The sequence below is a fragment of the Hyperolius riggenbachi genome, chromosome 4, assembly GCF_040937935.1.
Source record: "Hyperolius riggenbachi isolate aHypRig1 chromosome 4, aHypRig1.pri, whole genome shotgun sequence".
In the NCBI taxonomy this organism is placed as follows: domain Eukaryota; kingdom Metazoa; phylum Chordata; class Amphibia; order Anura; family Hyperoliidae; genus Hyperolius; species Hyperolius riggenbachi.
In genome coordinates this window covers 495,364,654-495,383,546 of record NC_090649.1, presented here as the reverse complement: position 1 = coordinate 495,383,546, position 18,893 = coordinate 495,364,654, and the positions used below count along the sequence as shown (strand labels likewise).

At 47.2% G+C, this 18,893-nt stretch overlaps 1 protein-coding gene across 9 annotated transcripts in view; it reads left to right on the top strand.

Moving 5' to 3' along the window:
• The window catches only part of FSHR (follicle stimulating hormone receptor), a 294,915-nt gene extending 276,657 nt beyond the window's left edge, over positions 1–18,258 (top strand). For all 9 annotated transcript variants that reach the window (XM_068233073.1, XM_068233071.1, XM_068233074.1 and 6 more), the window contains one exon: positions 14,875–18,258. In XM_068233073.1, coding sequence (XP_068089174.1) covers positions 14,875–16,087 — 1,213 coding nt within the window. In that variant the 3' untranslated portion in view covers positions 16,088–18,258. The remainder of the gene's footprint in view (positions 1–14,874) is intronic.
• The last annotated feature ends 635 nt before the right edge of the window (positions 18,259–18,893 follow it).

Genomic DNA, 18,893 nt, shown 5'->3' with positions numbered 1-18,893 from the left:
CAGGGTGCTAACTGTTAGCACCGCTTTGTGAATCGAGCCCCTAAACTTATCACACCTAAACTTATCATGCCCAAACTGAGTTTAGGCATGATAAAGGGCTTTTCACCAGGGTGATAACTGTTAGCACCGCTTTGTGAATCAGGCCCAATGGGCCTGATTCACAAAGCGGTGCTAACAGTTAGCACGCTGGTGAAAAGCCCTTTATCATGCCTAAACTCAGTTTAGGCATGATAAGTTTAGGTGTGATAAGTTTAGGTGTGATAAGTTTAGGCATGATAAGTTTAGGTGTGATAAGTTTAGGCATGCTAAGTTTAAGCGCCAACTGCGTTAGCACCGCAGTGCACAGCTGATCAAAAGTTTTACTCTAGCAAAGACTGGTGCACTTTGTATAAAGTTTAATGGCGCTGCTTTGCGTGCGGTACTTTGCAAGCGATCTAAACTTATCTAAACTTAGCATGCCTAAACTTATCACACCTAAACTTATCACACCTAAACTTATCACGCCTAAACTGGCTTTTCACCAGCATGGTGCAATGGTTATCATGCCTAAAGTCTTTTAGGCATGCTAACTGGGTTAGCACCGCTTTGTGAATCGAGCCCAATGGGCCTGATTCACAAAGCGGTGCTAACAGTTAGCACCCTGGTGAAAAGCCCTTTATCACGCCTAAACTCAGTTTAGGCATGATAAGTTTAGGGGCTCGATTCACCAAGCGGTGCAAAGTGTTAGCACCGTGGTGAAAAGGCCCTCTTCACGCCTAAAGTCACTTTAGGCATGATAAGAAGGGCTTCGCGCGAAGTTTCCGCGCGTAAAGTTTTGCGCGCGCTCCCGCGTGCGTGCGCGCGAAGCGCCCCGCACTTCGCGCGATGCGCCCATTAAACCCTATGGGACTTTGCGCGCGCGCCTGTGCGGGTGCGCGCGCAAAACTTTGCGCGCGATAACTTCGCGCGAAGTGCAGGCAAAAACGGTGCTAACTCAGTGGTGAAGAGGTCATCACGCCTAAAGTCCTTTAGGCGTGATAACTGGGTTAGCACCGCTTGGTGAATCGAGCCCTAGGTGTGATAAGTTTAGGTGTGATAAGTTTAGGCATGATAAGTTTAGGTGTGATAAGTTTAGGCATGCTAAGTTTAGATAAGTTTAGTTCGCTTGCAAAGTCCCGCACGCAAAGCAGCGCCATTAAACTTTATGCGAAGTGCACCAGACTTTGCTAGCACAAAACTTTTGATCAGCTGTGCACTGCGGTGCTAACCCAGTTGGTGCTTAAACTTATCATGCCTAAACTTATCACACCTAAACTTATCACACCTAGGGCTCGATTCACCAAGCGGTGCAAAGTGTTAGCACCGTGGTGAAAAGGCCCTCTTCACGCCTAAAGTCACTTTAGGCATGATAAGAAGGGCTTCGCGCGAAGTTTCCGCGCGTAAAGTTTTGCGCGCGCTCCCGCGTGCGTGCGCGCGAAGCGCCCCGCACTTCGCGCGATGCACCCATTAAACCCTATGGGACTTTGCGCGCGCGCCTGTGCGGGTGCGCGCGCAAAACTTTGCGCGCGATAACTTCGCGCGAAGTGCAGGCAAAAACGGTGCTAACTCAGTGGTGAAGAGGTCATCACGCCTAAAGTCCTTTAGGCGTGATAACTGGGTTAGCACCGCTTGGTGAATCGAGCCCCTAAACTTATCATGCCTAAACTGAGTTTAGGCATGATAAAGGGCTTTTCACCAGGGTGCTAACTGTTAGCACAGCTTTGTGAATCAGGCCCCTAAACTTATCACACCTAGGGCCTGATTCACAAAGCGGTGCTAACAGTTAGCACCGTGGTGAAAAGCCCTTTATCATGCCTAAACTCAGTTTAGGCATGATAAGTTTAGGTGTGATAAGTTTAGGTGTGATAAGTTTAGGCATGATAAGTTTAGGTGTGATAAGTTTAGGTGTGATAAGTTTAAGCGCCAACTGCGTTAGCACCGCAGTGCACAGCTGATCAAAAGTTTTACGCTAGCAAAGACTGGTGCACTTTGTATAAAGTTTAATGGCGCTGCTTTGCGTGCAGGACTTTGCAAGCGATCTAAACTTATCTAAACTTAGCATGCCTAAACTTATCACACCTAAACTTATCATGCCTAAACTTATCACACCTAAACTGGCTTTTCACCAGAGTGGTGCAATGGTTATCATGCCTTGGGCTCGATTCACAAAGCGGTGCTAACAGTTAGCACGCTGGTGAAAAGCCCTTTATCATGCCTAAACTCAGTTTAGGCATGATAAGTTTAGGTGTGATAAGTTTAGGCATGAAAAGTTTAGGTGTGATAAGTTTAGGCATGATAAGTTTAAGCGCCAACTGGGTTAGCACCGCAGTGCACAGCTGATCAAAAGTTTTACGCTAGCAAAGTCTGGTGCACTTCGTATAAAGTTTAATGGTGCTGCTTTGCGTGCGGGACTTTGCAAGCGATCTAAACTTATCTAAACTTAGCATGCCTAAACTTATCACACCTAAACTTATCATGCCTAAACTTATCACACCTAAACTGGCTTTTCACCAGCGTGGTGCAATGGTTATCATGCCTAAAGTCTCTAACTGGGTTAGCACCGCTTTGTGAATCGAGCCCCTAAACTGGCTTTTCACCAGTGTGGTGCAAAGGTTATCATGCCTAAAGTCTTTTAGGCGTGATAACTGAGTTATCACCGCTTTGTGAATCAGGCCCCTTGTGATTTCTGCCCTGAAAACGCTGCTTTGCGTCAAATCCAGATTTTTCCCCGGGACTTTGGGCATGTATCCCACTCTGCCATGCCCCCCTCCAGGAGTTAGACCCCTTGAAACATCTTTTCCATTCCTTTAGTGGCCACAATTAGGGCTCGATTCACAAAGCGGTGCAAAGTGTTAGCACCATGGTGAAAAGGCCCTTATCACGCCTAAAGTCACTTTAGGCATGATAAGAAGAAACTCGCGCGAAGTTGCCGCGCGTACGCGCGTACGCGCGTAAGCGCGCGCGCAACACCCGACGCTTCGCGCGAAGCTCCCATTAAGCCCTATGGGACTTTACGCGCGTACGCGCGAACGCGCTTACGCGCGGTAACTTCGCGCGAAGAGCAGGAAAAATCGGTGATAACTCAGTGGTGAAAAGGTCATCACGCCTAAAGTCTTTTAGGCGTGATAACTGGGTTATCACCGCTTTGTGAATCGAGGCCTTAGTGTTTGTAGTTTTGAAAATCCGCCTGCCCATTTAAGTCTAAGGGCTCGATTCACCAAGCGGTGCTAACCCAGTTATCACGCCTAAAGGACTTTAGGCGTGATGACCTCTTCACCACTGAGTTAGCACCGTTTTTGCCTGCACTTCGCGCGAAGTTATCGCGCGCAAAGTTTTGCGCGCGCACCCGCACAGGCGCGCGCGCAAAGTCCCATAGGGTTTAATGGGCGCATCGCGCGAAGTGCGGGGCGCTTCGCGCGCACGCACGCGGGAGCGCGCGCAAAGCTTTACGCGCGGAAACTTCGCGCGAAGCCCTTCTTATCATGCCTAAAGTGACTTTAGGCGTGAAGAGGGCCTTTTCACCACGGTGCTAACACTTTGCACCGCTTGGTGAATCGAGCCCTAAGGGCCTGATTCACAAAGCGGTGCTAACAGTTAGCACGCTGGTGAAAAGCCCTTTATCATGCCTAAACTCAGTTTAGGCATGATAAGTTTAGGTGTGATAAGTTTAGGTGTGATAAGTTTAGGCATGATAAGTTTAGGTGTGATAAGTTTAGGCATGATAAGTTTAAGCGCCAACTGCGTTAGCACCGCAGTGCACAGCTGATCAAAAGTTTTGCGCTAGCAAAGACTGGTGCACTTCGTATAAAGTTTAATGGGCCTGCTTTGCGTGCGGGACTTTGCAAGCGATCTAAACTTATCGAAACTTAGCATGCCTAAACTTATCACACCTAAACTTATCATGCCTAAACTTATCACACCTAAACTGGCTTTTCACCAGAGTGGTGCAATGGTTATCATGCCTAAAGTCTCTAACTGGGTTAGCACCGCTTTGTGAATCGAGCCCTATGGCAGTTCGAAAAGTTTGCATGTTCACAAACTTTTTTGTGTGTTCGAGTTCGAGGTTCGCGAACCAAAATCGGAGATTTGTGACAACTCTATTACCAGCTTGCCTGCCCTCTAATTTCTATTGTATCAGCTAGCCTAGTGTTTCACATTGCCTTACAACAACAAACCTGAATACCCCAGAGCTGGACTAGCCCTAAATCACCCCTGTAATAGATACTTTGCTCCCCTCTGCTCACACTCTGCGAATTGCATCTTTTTTGCTTCTGGGTAATGCCACGGCGTCAAACTAACAATATTCACTTCTGAGCACGGCTGTGGCCACGTTCAGGTATAACTCGGGTGATGCAACTAAGGGTAGGGTATGCGTTTTCCATAGTCCTGGCTAGCAAGCAGCTTCTGCTGTTTGTTTTCAAAACATTTTTATTATTGGAGAACGCTGGACAGAGATCACACAAATGACATTAGTCATTCCAGACCCCAGCCTGTGTCTGACAGCTAAACTGAAGGTGGCCACACACCATACAATTTTGTTTAAATATCTGTTCAATTTAAGAATTGCAATCAATTTTTCTGACTGATTGTAACATTTCAAAAATATGGCCAATGCACCACACACATGTTCAATGTTTCCCCAATTATGATAAAAATGGTTGGAAACTCTGAGAAAATTGCTAGGGTGTGTATAATAATAAATTGACAATCTAACACACACCATACAATCTTTAGAGAAATTGAAGAAAAATATCTGGCATTCCGGATAGATAAATAAATCGAAAACAACGGGAAATCCGATCGGATTTTTCAGTCGAATGAAAAAAAAGCTTACGCTTTTTCGGGTGGATCCGATCGTTTTTATCGAATTGCCGTAAAATTGGATCATTTTATTGTATCGTGTGTGGCCACCTTAAAGAGACTCCGTAACAAAAATTGCATCCTGTTTTTTATCATCCTACAAGTTCCAAAAGCTATTCTAAATTTCTAATGTGTTCTGGCTTACTGCAGCACGTTCTACTATCACCATCTCTGTAATAAATCAACTTATCTCTCTCTTGTCAGACTTGTCAGCCTGTGTCTGGAAGGCTGCCAAGTTCTTCAGTGTTGTGGTTCTGTGATGCATCTCCCCCCTCCAGGCCCCTCTCTGCACACTGCCTGTGTATTATTTAGATTAGGGCAGCTTCTCTCTTCTCTCTTATCTTTTACAAGCTGGATAAATCCTCCTCTGAGCTGGCTGGGCTTTCACATACTGAGGAATTACATACAGGCAGAGCTGTCTGCACTCTGCAGGAAGAAACAGCCTGACACTTCAGTGGAAGATAGCTGCAGGGGGAAAGAAACACACAAATGATCTCTTGAGATTCAAAAGGAATGCTGTATACAGCCTGCTTGTGTATGGATGTATTTTCTATGTGTGGACATGCTGTACATCAACCTACTTCCTGTTTTGGTGGCCATTTTGTTTGTTTATAAACAAACTTTTTAAAACAGTTTTTAACCACTTTTAATGCGGCGAGGAGCGGCGAAATTGTGACAGAGGGTAATAGGAGATGTCCCCTAACGCACTGGTATGTTTACTTTTGTGCGATTTTAACAATACAGATTCTCTTTAAGGAGGGGAAGGGGAGGATCCAGGAGGAAACACTGTCTGTATGTGTCTTATTATCTGTTACAGAGAGCATTCCTGAAGACTTTGTTTTTAACAGAGCATAAGGAGTTACATCAATGAGGCAATAAATCTTTATTGGGGCTGCTGGGGCCCCTGACCTTTCACTAGATCAAAGCAACTGCCTCTCTTGCCTGGTGGATAATCCGGCTCTGCAGGTGCTTCCAGTATAGGCAGCCTAGTATAGGTGCCCCCAGTATAGGTGCCCCAGTATAGGTAGCCAGATATAGGTGCCCCCAGTATAGATAGCCAGATATAGGTACCCCCAGTAGAGATAGCCTGGTATAGGTTCCCCTAGTATAGGTGGCCTGGTGTATGTGCCCCCAGTTTAGGTAGCCAGGTATAGGTGCCCCCAATATAGGCAGCCAGGTAAAGGTGCCCCCAATATAAGTAGCCAGGTGTAGGCACCCCCAGTATAGGTAGCCTGGAGTAGGTGCCCCCAATATAAGTAGCCAGGTGTAGGCACCTCCAGTATAGGTAGCCTGGAGTAGGTGCCCCCAATATAAGTAGCCAGGCATAGGTGCCCCAGTATAGGCAGTCAGGCATAGGTGCCCCCAGTATAGGCAGCCAGGTATAGGTGCCCCAGTATAGGTAGCCAGGCATAAGTGCCCCCAGTATAGGCAGCCAGGTATAGGTGCCCCAGTATAGGTAGCCAGGCATAGTGCCCCCAGTATAGGCAGCCAGGTAAAGGTGCCCCCAATATAAGTAGCCAGGTGTAGGCACCCCCAGTATAGGTAGTCAGGTATAGGTCCCCCAGTATAGGTAAGCCCCTCATAACAACAGACACGTTGCCCGAGGGATCGTGTACTGATCTCTGCCAGGGGACAGAGATCCCCCAGAGATCCCTCTATGTGTAAGGGACTTTAGTTTTGGGTGTTGGACTTGTGGATGTTGGACTTCCATGGAAGGATTGATGGGGTGAGTGACAGTTAAACTTCCATGGACACTGATCTCTAAAGAGGCCACAAGCCATATCTTGCACAAGCATTTTCTTGTTTTATGTATACGGAGCATAGTGATGAATTTTGTAACTTACTATTTATAACTTGGTTTTCTTCTTGATGGCATTGTGGCTGACGATTACACCTATTTACTTGTGACAGATATTGATAACGTTTTACAGATAGGAATCACCATGCAGATACAGTATTCTCAGCATCCTGGGGGCTTCTCATTATCACCTGACAGGTTGCAGAGTGTATTATAATAAATAATGCTTATTATTACACACGTGTTTCTGAGGGGGGGGGGGGTTGTTTGTCTTTTATTGTTTTTATTGTGAAAGTAATTATCATGTCTTAGATATGTGATATAATATAATTAAGAAATGTTAATTGATAGCAATTGTTAGTTAATTGTTAGCAGTGGGGTCCCACAGGGGTCTGTACTGGGTCCAGTGCTCTTCAATTTATTTATTAATGACCTAGTAGATGCAGTAGTGAGCAATGTTGCTATTTTTGCAGATGATACAAAATTGTGCAGAATCATCAACTCTCAGGAAGATAGTGTCATATTGCAACAGGATCTGGATAGGATGGCTATATGGGCGCATACATGGCAGATGAAATTCAATGTTGACAAATGTAAAGTCATGCATTTTGGACGTACTAATGGTCTAGCACCATACAAAATAAATGGGATACAGTTGGGAACATCAAACTTGGAGAGGGACTTAGGAGTACTCATCGACAACAAGTTAAATAATCGTACTCAATGCCAAGTAGCTGCAGCTAAAGCGAACTCTCTAGTAAGGCCACATCTGGAATATGGAATTCAGTTCTGGGCACCACATTACAAAAAAGATATTGCAGTTTTAGAGCAGGTGCAGAGACGAGCTACAAAATTGATACGTGGGATGGAAGGTCTCGGTTACCAAGAAAGGTTAGATAAACTGGGTTTATATAGTCTAGAGAAAAGACGCCTTAGAGGGGATCTAATTAACATGTATAAATACATCAGAGGGCAATATAATAGCTTGGCGGATGAGCTTTTTGTCCCTAGGCCTTCTCAAAGGACTAGAGGACATGATCTGCGCATGGAGGAAAAACGTTTTAGCCATTTATTTAGGAAAGGGTTCTTTACAGTAAGAGTGATTAAGATGTGGAATGCATTGCCACAGGAAGTCGTTATGGCAAACTCTATACCTGCATTTAAAGGGGGCTTAGATGCTTTCCTTGCGTTGAAAGACATCCATGGCTACAATTACTAGGTTATGCCTAATAATGTTGATCCAGGGATTTTATCTGATTGCCATCTGGAGTCGGGAAGGAATTTTTCCCTTTTGGGGCTAATTGGACCATGCCTTGTGGGGGTTTTTTCGCCTTCCTCTGGATCAACAGGGATATGTGAGGGAGCAGGCTGGTGTTGTGCCTTCCTCTGGATCAGCAGGGATATGTGAGGGTGCAGGCTGGTGTTGTGCCTTCCTCTGGATCAGCAGGGATATGTGAGGGAGCAGGCTGGTGTTGTGCCTTCCTCTGGATCAGCAGGGATATGTGAGGGTGCAGGCTGGTGATGTGCCTTCCTCTGGATCAGCAGGGATATGTGAGGGTGCAGGCTGGTGCTGTGCCTTCCTCTAGATCAGCAGGGATATGTGAGGGTGCAGGCTGGTGTTGTACCTTCCTCTGGATCAGCAGGGATATGTGAGGGAGCAGGCTGGTGTTGTGCCTTCCTCTGGATCAGCAGGGATATGTGAGGGTGCAGGCTGGTGCTGTGCCTTCCTCTAGATCAGCAGGGATATGTGAGGGTGCAGGCTGGTGTTGTGCCTTCCTCTGGATCGGCAGGGATATGTGAGGGTGCAGGTTGGTGTTGTGCCTTCCTCTGGATCAACAGGGATATGTGAGGGAGCAGGCTGGTGTTGTGCCTTCCTCTGGATCAGCGGGGATATGTGAGGGAGCAGGCTGGTGTTGTGCCTTCCTCTGGATCAGCAGGGATATGTGAGGGAGCAGGCTGGTGTTGTGCCTTCCTCTGGATCAGCAGGGATATGTGAGGGAGCAGGCTGGTGTTGTGCCTTCCTCTGGATCAGCGGGGATATGTGAGGGAGCAGGCTGGTGTTGTGCCTTCCTCTGGATCAACAGGGATATGTGAGGGTGCAGACTGGTGTTGTGCCTTCCTCTGGATCAGCGGGGATATGTGAGGGAGCAGGCTGGTGTTGTGCCTTCCTCTGGATCAGCAGGGATATGTGAGGGAGCAGGCTGGTGTTGTGCCTTCCTCTGGATCAACAGGGGTATGTGAGGGAGCAGGCTGGTGTTGTGCCTTCCTCTGGATCAGCGGGGATATGTGAGGGAGCAGGCTGGTGTTGTGCCTTCCTCTGGATCAGCAGGGATATGTGAGGGAGCAGGCTGGTGTTGTGCCTTCCTCTGGATCAGCAGGGGTATGTGAGGGAGCAGGCTGGTGTTGTGCCTTCCTCTGGATCAGCAGGGATATGTGAGGGAGCAGGCTGGTGTTGTGCCTTCCTCTGGATCAGCAGGGATATGTGAGGGTGCAGGCTGGTGTTGTGCCTTCCTCTGGATCAGCAGGGATATATGAGGGTGCAGGCTGGTGTTGTGCCTTCCTCTGGATCAGCAGGGATATGTGAGGGTGCAGGCTGGTGTTGTGCCTTCCTCTGGATCAGCAGGGGTATGTGAGGGAGCAGGCTGGTGTTGTGCCTTCCTCTGGATCAGCAGGGATATGTGAGGGTGCAGGCTGGTGTTGTGCCTTCCTCTGGATCAGCAGGGATATGTGAGGGAGCAGGCTGGTGTTGTGCCTTCCTCTGGATCAACAGGGATATGTGAGGGTGCAGACTGGTGTTGTGCCTTCCTCTGGATCAGCGGGGATATGTGAGGGAGCAGGCTGGTGTTGTGCCTTCCTCTGGATCAGCAGGGATATATGAGGGTGCAGGCTGGTGTTGTGCCTTCCTCTGGATCAGCAGGGATATGTGAGGGTGCAGGCTGGTGTTGTGCCTTCCTCTGGATCAGCAGGGGTATGTGAGGGAGCAGGCTGGTGTTGTGCCTTCCTCTGGATCAGCAGGGATATGTGAGGGTGCAGGCTGGTGTTGTGCCTTCCTCTGGATCAGCAGGGATATGTGAGGGAGCAGGCTGGTGTTGTGCCTTCCTCTGGATCAACAGGGATATGTGAGGGTGCAGACTGGTGTTGTGCCTTCCTCTGGATCAGCGGGGATATGTGAGGGAGCAGGCTGGTGTTGTGCCTTCCTCTGGATCAGCAGGGATATGTGAGGGAGCAGGCTGGTGTTGTGCCTTCCTCTGGATCAACAGGGGTATGTGAGGGAGCAGGCTGGTGTTGTGCCTTCCTCTGGATCAGCGGGGATATGTGAGGGAGCAGGCTGGTGTTGTGCCTTCCTCTGGATCAGCGGGGATATGTGAGGGAGCAGGCTGGTGTTGTGCCTTCCTCTGGATCAGCAGGGATATGTGAGGGAGCAGGCTGGTGTTGTGCCTTCCTCTGGATCAGCAGGGATATGTGAGGGAGCAGGCTGGTGTTGTGCCTTCCTCTGGATCAGCGGGGATATGTGAGGGAGCAGGCTGGTGTTGTGCCTTCCTCTGGATCAACAGGGATATGTGAGGGTGCAGACTGGTGTTGTGCCTTCCTCTGGATCAGCGGGGATATGTGAGGGAGCAGGCTGGTGTTGTGCCTTCCTCTGGATCAGCAGGGATATGTGAGGGAGCAGGCTGGTGTTGTGCCTTCCTCTGGATCAACAGGGGTATGTGAGGGAGCAGGCTGGTGTTGTGCCTTCCTCTGGATCAGCGGGGATATGTGAGGGAGCAGGCTGGTGTTGTGCCTTCCTCTGGATCAGCAGGGATATGTGAGGGAGCAGGCTGGTGTTGTGCCTTCCTCTGGATCAGCAGGGGTATGTGAGGGAGCAGGCTGGTGTTGTGCCTTCCTCTGGATCAGCAGGGATATGTGAGGGAGCAGGCTGGTGTTGTGCCTTCCTCTGGATCAGCAGGGATATGTGAGGGTGCAGGCTGGTGTTGTGCCTTCCTCTGGATCAGCAGGGATATATGAGGGTGCAGGCTGGTGTTGTGCCTTCCTCTGGATCAGCAGGGATATGTGAGGGTGCAGGCTGGTGTTGTGCCTTCCTCTGGATCAGCAGGGGTATGTGAGGGAGCAGGCTGGTGTTGTGCCTTCCTCTGGATCAGCAGGGATATGTGAGGGTGCAGGCTGGTGTTGTGCCTTCCTCTGGATCAGCAGGGATATGTGAGGGAGCAGGCTGGTGTTGTGCCTTCCTCTGGATCAACAGGGATATGTGAGGGTGCAGGCTGGTGTTGTGCCTTCCTCTGGATCAGCAGGGATATATGAGGGTGCAGGCTGGTGTTGTGCCTTCCTCTGGATCAGCAGGGATATGTGAGGGTGCAGGCTGGTGTTGTGCCTTCCTCTGGATCAGCAGGGGTATGTGAGGGAGCAGGCTGGTGTTGTGCCTTCCTCTGGATCAGCAGGGATATGTGAGGGTGCAGGCTGGTGTTGTACCTTCCTCTGGATCAGCAGGGATATGTGAGGGAGCAGGCTGGTGTTGTGCCTTCCTCTGGATCAGCAGGGATATGTGAGGGAGCAGGCTGGTGTTGTGCCTTCCTCTGGATTAGCGGGGATATGTGAGGGAGCAGGCTGGTGTTGTACCTTCCTCTGGATCAGCAGGGATATGTGAGGGAGCAGGCTGGTGTTGTGCCTTCCTCTGGATCAGCAGGGATATGTGAGGGTGCAGGCTGGTGTTGTGCCTTCCTCTGGATCAGCAGGGATATGTGAGGGAGCAGGCTGGTGTTGTGCCTTCCTCTGGATCAGCAGGGATATGTGAGGGAGCAGGCTGGTGTTGTGCCTTCCTCTGGATCAGCAGGGAGATGTGAGGGGGCAGGCTGGTGTTGTGCCTTCCTCTGGATCAGCAGGGATATGTGAGGGTGCAGGCTGGTGTTGTGCCTTCCTCTGGATCAGCAGGGATATGTGAGGGAGCAGGCTGGTGTTGTGCCTTCCTCTGGATCAGCAGGGATATGTGAGGGTGCAGGCTGGTGCTGTGCCTTCCTCTAGATCAGCAGGGATATGTGAGGGTGCAGGCTGGTGTTGTGCCTTCCTCTGGATCGGCAGGGATATGTGAGGGTGCAGGTTGGTGTTGTGCCTTCCTCTGGATCAACAGGGATATGTGAGGGAGCAGGCTGGTGTTGTGCCTTCCTCTGGATCAGCGGGGATATGTGAGGGAGCAGGCTGGTGTTGTGCCTTCCTCTGGATCAGCAGGGATATGTGAGGGAGCAGGCTGGTGTTGTGCCTTCCTCTGGATCAGCAGGGATATGTGAGGGAGCAGGCTGGTGTTGTGCCTTCCTCTGGATCAGCGGGGATATGTGAGGGAGCAGGCTGGTGTTGTGCCTTCCTCTGGATCAACAGGGATATGTGAGGGTGCAGACTGGTGTTGTGCCTTCCTCTGGATCAGCGGGGATATGTGAGGGAGCAGGCTGGTGTTGTGCCTTCCTCTGGATCAGCAGGGATATGTGAGGGAGCAGGCTGGTGTTGTGCCTTCCTCTGGATCAACAGGGGTATGTGAGGGAGCAGGCTGGTGTTGTGCCTTCCTCTGGATCAGCGGGGATATGTGAGGGAGCAGGCTGGTGTTGTGCCTTCCTCTGGATCAGCAGGGATATGTGAGGGAGCAGGCTGGTGTTGTGCCTTCCTCTGGATCAGCAGGGGTATGTGAGGGAGCAGGCTGGTGTTGTGCCTTCCTCTGGATCAGCAGGGATATGTGAGGGAGCAGGCTGGTGTTGTGCCTTCCTCTGGATCAGCAGGGATATGTGAGGGTGCAGGCTGGTGTTGTGCCTTCCTCTGGATCAGCAGGGATATATGAGGGTGCAGGCTGGTGTTGTGCCTTCCTCTGGATCAGCAGGGATATGTGAGGGTGCAGGCTGGTGTTGTGCCTTCCTCTGGATCAGCAGGGGTATGTGAGGGAGCAGGCTGGTGTTGTGCCTTCCTCTGGATCAGCAGGGATATGTGAGGGTGCAGGCTGGTGTTGTACCTTCCTCTGGATCAGCAGGGATATGTGAGGGAGCAGGCTGGTGTTGTGCCTTCCTCTGGATCAGCAGGGATATGTGAGGGAGCAGGCTGGTGTTGTGCCTTCCTCTGGATCAGCGGGGATATGTGAGGGAGCAGGCTGGTGTTGTACCTTCCTCTGGATCAGCAGGGATATGTGAGGGAGCAGGCTGGTGTTGTGTCTTCCTCTGGATCAGCAGGGATATGTGAGGGAGCAGGCTGGTGTTGTGTCTTCCTCTGGATCAGCAGGGATATGTGAGGGTGCAGGCTGGTGTTGTGTCTTCCTCTGGATCAGCAGGGATATGTGAGGGAGCAGGCTGGTGTTGTGTCTTCCTCTGGATCAGCAGGGATATGTGAGGGAGCAGGCTGGTGTTGTGTCTTCCTCTGGATCAGCAGGGATATGTGAGGGAGAAGGCTGGTGTTGTGTCTTCCTCTGGATCAGCAGGGATATGTGAGGGAGCAGGCTGGTGTTGTACTTTGTTCTCTGGTTGAACTCGATGGACGTATGTCTTTTTTCAACCAAAATAACTATGTAACTATGATAGGAATTATTAGTTTTGTGGTGATTCCATAAGGAATTTATGTCATGCATTTTTACATTACAATATACCGCCAGGTTTAGTTTTTTCTGTTTTTGGTGGGGAAGGGTGGGGGAGGGGTAGTATGTAGCACAAAGGGGAAATGGTTTAGGAGATAAGGCCCCTCAGAAACACTTTAATAGTGCCCCCCAATGGTCATACATCCTTCCCCCTGCCCTGTAGTGACTTTCATGCCTTGAGGATCCATCTGTTGGTTGTCCTATAGCAAGTGTCCCTGCCCCCCTTCCCATAATTCCCTCACATAGCGGTGCAGCCCCCACGAGACTCTCCACCCAAAACAAGTTTGGCCACAACAAAACCTACTGTGGGTGAAACAGCTGTAATGGAAGGAGAGAGGAGGAGGAGTCCCCCCCCCCCCCATCCTGCATCTTAAAGCGGAGCTGTCAGACATACTATCTCAGGAAAAAAAAACCACATATATAAGTAGATAAATTCTTGCTCTACTTACATAACATAGGTATTGCACTGTCCACGATTTGATTTTAGTGATTTTTCTACAGTAAAAAAAAAAAAGAGAAAATCCTTCTTAGCATTTCCTATTTTATGTGTGGCTATTTTGAAACCAATTCTGATGTCATTTCCTCCCTTACTCTCCACTGCCTGATTTGCCTGCCCTTCACTATAGAAAGTGCATTGTCTCAGCATGAGTAATACTGGCCAATCAGAGAGGAACAGAGATGTGGGAGGGGAAAACAGGAGGGAAAGAGGCTTCAGCCAATCAGGCTGCATTAGTTAAGTCTGAGGTACAGAAGCAAAAAAGGACAACCCAGCATGCCCTGCAACTTCCTTTTTGTGTACCAAATTGTGTATGTACCAAACAAGAGTCAGGTAAACTGGGGAATGATCATTTATCAACAAGAAAAGTAATAGAGAGTTTAACTTTTGGATTGCCTGGTTAGCATCCTTACTACTTGTTTACCAGATAAAAATAAAGATTATGCCCGACAGGTACACTTTAATGGCCTTCTCTCTCAGTATTTACACCTCTCTTCGGGAAGTCCGCAGTGACTACACAGTGCGACGTTGTCATAACTTTCTACTTGGATGCCCTTTTCATGGAAGACAAAGCTTAAAGAGACTCCGTAACAAAAATTGCATCCTGTTTTTTATCATCCTACAAGTTCCAAAAGCTATTCTAATGTGTTCTGGCTTACTGCAGCACTTTCTGCTATCACAGTCTCTGTAATAAATCAATGTATCTTTCCCCTGTCAGACTTGTCAGCCTGTGTCTGGAAGGCTGCCAAGTTCTTCAGTGTTGTGGTTCTGCTATGAACTCCCCCCTCAGGGGGGAAAGAAACACACAAATGATCTCTTGAGATTCAAAAGGAATGCTGTATACAGCCTGCTTGTGTATGGATGTATTTTCTATGTGTGGACATACTGTACATCAACCTACTTCCTGTTTTGGTGGCCATTTTGTTTGTTTATAAACAAACTTTTTAAAACTGTTTTTAACCACTTTTAATGCGGCGGGGAGCGGCGAAATTGTGACAGAGGGTAATAGGAGATGTCCCTTAACGCACTGGTATGTTTACTTTTGTGCGATTTTAACAATACAGATTCTCTTTAACATATTTTTCTGTATTTTTTTTTCTACAGCACGAATCTGCATCCATTGTGCAATAAAAGCAGTTATTTTCTAAATGGAGAGTTAAAGCCAATGGATAAAAGATCAACACAGATGGACGACCAGCTGAACGACGGTCTAGATTTCGAGCACATCGATCATCTCTCAGACTACGCCTTCTGTGATGACATGCAGAACTTTATGTGCTACCCCAAGCCCGATGAATTCAATCCATGCGAGGATATCATGGGCTACGACTTCCTCCGGATCCTGATGTGGTGTATCAGCATTCTGGCCGTGGCTGGGAACGCCGTGGTACTCATTATACTGATAACCAGCAAGTCCAAATTCAACGTCCCCAAGTTCCTAATGTGCCACCTGGCATTCGCGGACTTCTGCATGGGCATCTACCTCATGCTGATCGCCTCGGTGGACATAAAAACCAAGAGCCAGTATTACAACTATGCCATTGATTGGCAGACGGGAGCGGGCTGCCACGCGGCAGGGTTCTTTACCGTCTTCGCCAGTGAACTTTCTGTTTACACGTTGACCGCCATAACCTTGGAAAGGTGGCATACGATAACGTACGCTATGCAGCTACAGCGCAAAATGAGGCTGCGGCACGCTATCGTCATCATGATCTCGGGATGGATCTTTGCATTCGTGGTAGCCGTACTACCCATTGTCGGAATCAGCAGCTATATGAAGGTCAGCATTTGCTTGCCGATGGACATTGAATCTATACCTTCGCAGGCTTACGTCATCTTCCTCCTGGTGCTGAATGTTTTAGCGTTTGTGGCTATTTGCATTTGTTACATACACATATACGTCACGGTACGCAATCCTAACATTGCCTCTTCTCACAGTGACACCAAGACGGCGGTACGGATGGCAATACTAATATTCACCAATTTCCTGTGCACGGCGCCCATTTCGTTCTTTGCAATCTCCGCCTCCCTGAAGGTTCCCTTGATAACCGTGTCCAATTCTAAGATCCTGTTAGTGTTGTTTTATCCAATTAATTCCTGTGCCAATCCCTTTCTGTACGCTTTCTTCACCAAGGCTTTTCGGAAAGATTTTTACACGCTGATGAGCAAGCTTGGCTGCTGCAAAGCCCAGGCTCAGATCCTGAGGACGGAAACCTCGTCGTCCAACCTTAGCTCGAGGAATGGACACTCAGCTTCTGGACAGAAGAACAGTACGGGCTCAGTGTACACGTTAGTGGCTCTGAATCACCAGAACTGAAGGAGGACATCTTCCTGCAAACCTGGGCAACAGAAACTGCTAATTTAATGAAAAAGAAAAACACCCATTCAATGGTATTCTGTATAAAAATATTCTGTAACAAATATGTGAAAACAACAACAGCAACAAAACATTTGTAAAGTGCTTTTCTCCTGTAGCACCCAAAGCGCATAATCTTGTCTCAGATCAGTACATAGTGATGTGTACAGGGAAAAGTTATATGATCATAAATGCCAGACTAAACTGGTGGCATTTCAGTTCTGATTTAAACTTGTCCAGGGTTGGAGCTGTCTTGATTAAGTTTGCCATGGCATTCCACAGGTTAGGGGCAGCATGACAGAAAGCTCTGGCTTCCATAGGTTTTTAGTTGAACTCTGAAAGTGGTCAAGTTATTGGATCCTTTTGGTCTGAGGTTTTGGGAGGTGGGACGCAGTTGTAGCAAGTCCTTCAGGTACTCAGGGCCTAGGTCGTGTAGGATTTGGATGTTAGCATGCCAAATTTGAAAAGGATTCTCCATTAGATAGCATATAGTATAGTATATAGTATAGTGTAGTGAGCAAATGATTGGTGTTACGTGGCCATGGCGGGGTTGGCTTGTCAACAGTCTTGCGGCAGCATTCTGTACTAGTTGCAAGTTTTACTACTAAAATGTAAATCAAGTGAATGTAGAAGTTAAAGGAGTTGAGTTACAGAGATTTCCTGTTTGGTCAGGGAAGCCATCCAAGATGCAGAGGGTTAATGGGAGTCTTGGGAATAGGTGGCTGAAAGATCAACAGGAAGGATTGTCATACTACTTCAGCAACCGATATCTCTGCAACTACTGAACATTTTCACATGCAGGTTTCGCTGCAGACAAGACAACTCCTGATGATGTATATTTTTTGTCATGTGCTCTGATTACATCATCCGGACTTGTAACAAGGGCACATTAATACAGGCAGGAGTTGTGGTCAAAGATCAGAAGAGTATTCAGTTAAGATTCTTTTTTTACTGACTGTTCTAAGATTTTAAAACATGAAATGTAATGATATATATATATTTATGTGTCATTGACTGTTCTCTGCATAAGTTATTTAGTCTGTTTTATCAGGGCTTGTTCCCTAAAGCAGTGTTCCCCAACCCTGTCTTTAAAGAGGAAGTCCAGTGAAAATAGTGTAATAAAACATTGCTTCATTTTTACAATAAGTATGTAGCAAAAAAGAAGTATCAGCAGCACCGCTAAAGTGAAAAAGATAGCTTTTATTTGTGCAATAAAATCACATAGCAAAGATAGAGCTGAAGGCAACTACAGCCCGCTGTTTCGAAGCGACATGCTTCTTCTTCAAGTTGCAAGCTCATAATGACAAACAGTGTTCACATACCTCCTTTTATATGGCTACACATTCAAATGTTAACCAATCCACAAATAAGACTTGAGAAGTGACCAATCAGAGCAGATCAAAAAGCAGAGGACCTGATGGGGAACTTCAGTACACAGGAAGTACATCCCACAAGTGACATCACTGTCAAACAACACTCCCACAGAAAAAACGGCTGCTAAACCACACCCAAAAGAAAAAAACGGACCTGATGGGGAACTGCCGTGTACGTGTAAAAAGTCACGTGACGCGTAAAAATGTACACATAGATTATATTCAGACGCGTAAATACATGAAAACAACGTGTAAAAACATCCGCATGAATACCGACAAGAAGAACGCGTAAACGCGTAAAAATGTACACATAAATTGTATTCAGACACGTAAAAACATGAAAATAACGCTTAAGAACATCTACATAAATGCTGGCAAACAGAACGCGTAAAAATTGTGGGAGTGGCGTATAAAAATACGCGAAAGAATTCAAAATAGATAGTGCATAACATTGAATGCAATACGCGAAAAAACACGTAAAAATATACGCAAAAAGCATATAAAAATATCAATATTGAAAAGCTCAGATTGGTCACTCCTCATATATACACATCAAGAGCAATTAATCACATAAGATACAGAAAAGTACAGGAATAGCGTCTAGTTAAAAATGGCGACGGCAAAAAAATGGCGCCCCCTTCTGCCCGATATATGTTTAAAACGATATTTATCGTTTTAAAGGTGAAAATAGTGCAGACCTTTTGAACGAAATGTATCGTTTTAAAACTTTTTTTTTTCGTGCCTGAACGATATTTATCGTTTTAACCCTTGCTTTGCTGCAGTTTGGAAAATATCTGCCCGCCGGCTTTAATGTTTAATAGCAAAGCCCCCTTAAAAGCTACAAACACTAAATTTGCAGGGAATGTTAAGAAGAAAATTGTGAACAAGAGTAAAAAAAAATTTTCAGAAAGACCTTATAGTTTTTGAGAAAATCGATTTTGAATATTCTTCTTCTGACCGTGGGAAAATTAAACGCTTGCCGACTTTAGCGGTTAATAGCAAAGCCCCTTTAAATGCCAGAAACACCAAATGTGTAGGGAATGTTAAGAAGAATAGTGGGAACACGAAGAAAAAAAAATTGTTCAAAAAGACCTTATAGTTTTTGAGAAAATCGAGTTTAAATCTTCAAAGAGGAAATATATCTATTTAAATCGCGTACTGACATTTCCATGGAAACTTTTTCCGCCGACTTTAGCAGTTAATAGCAATGTCCCCTTAAATCCTAGCAACACCAAATTTGCAGGATATGTTAAAAAGATACTGGGAAACAATATTTAAAAAAAAATTGAAAAATTTTATTTATTTATTTTTTTAAATTAAAATTTGTGGGTTATGTTCAGAGTGTGGGAAATGTTTTGAAAAAAATGACGTGGGGTCCTCCCTCCCGAGCCTCT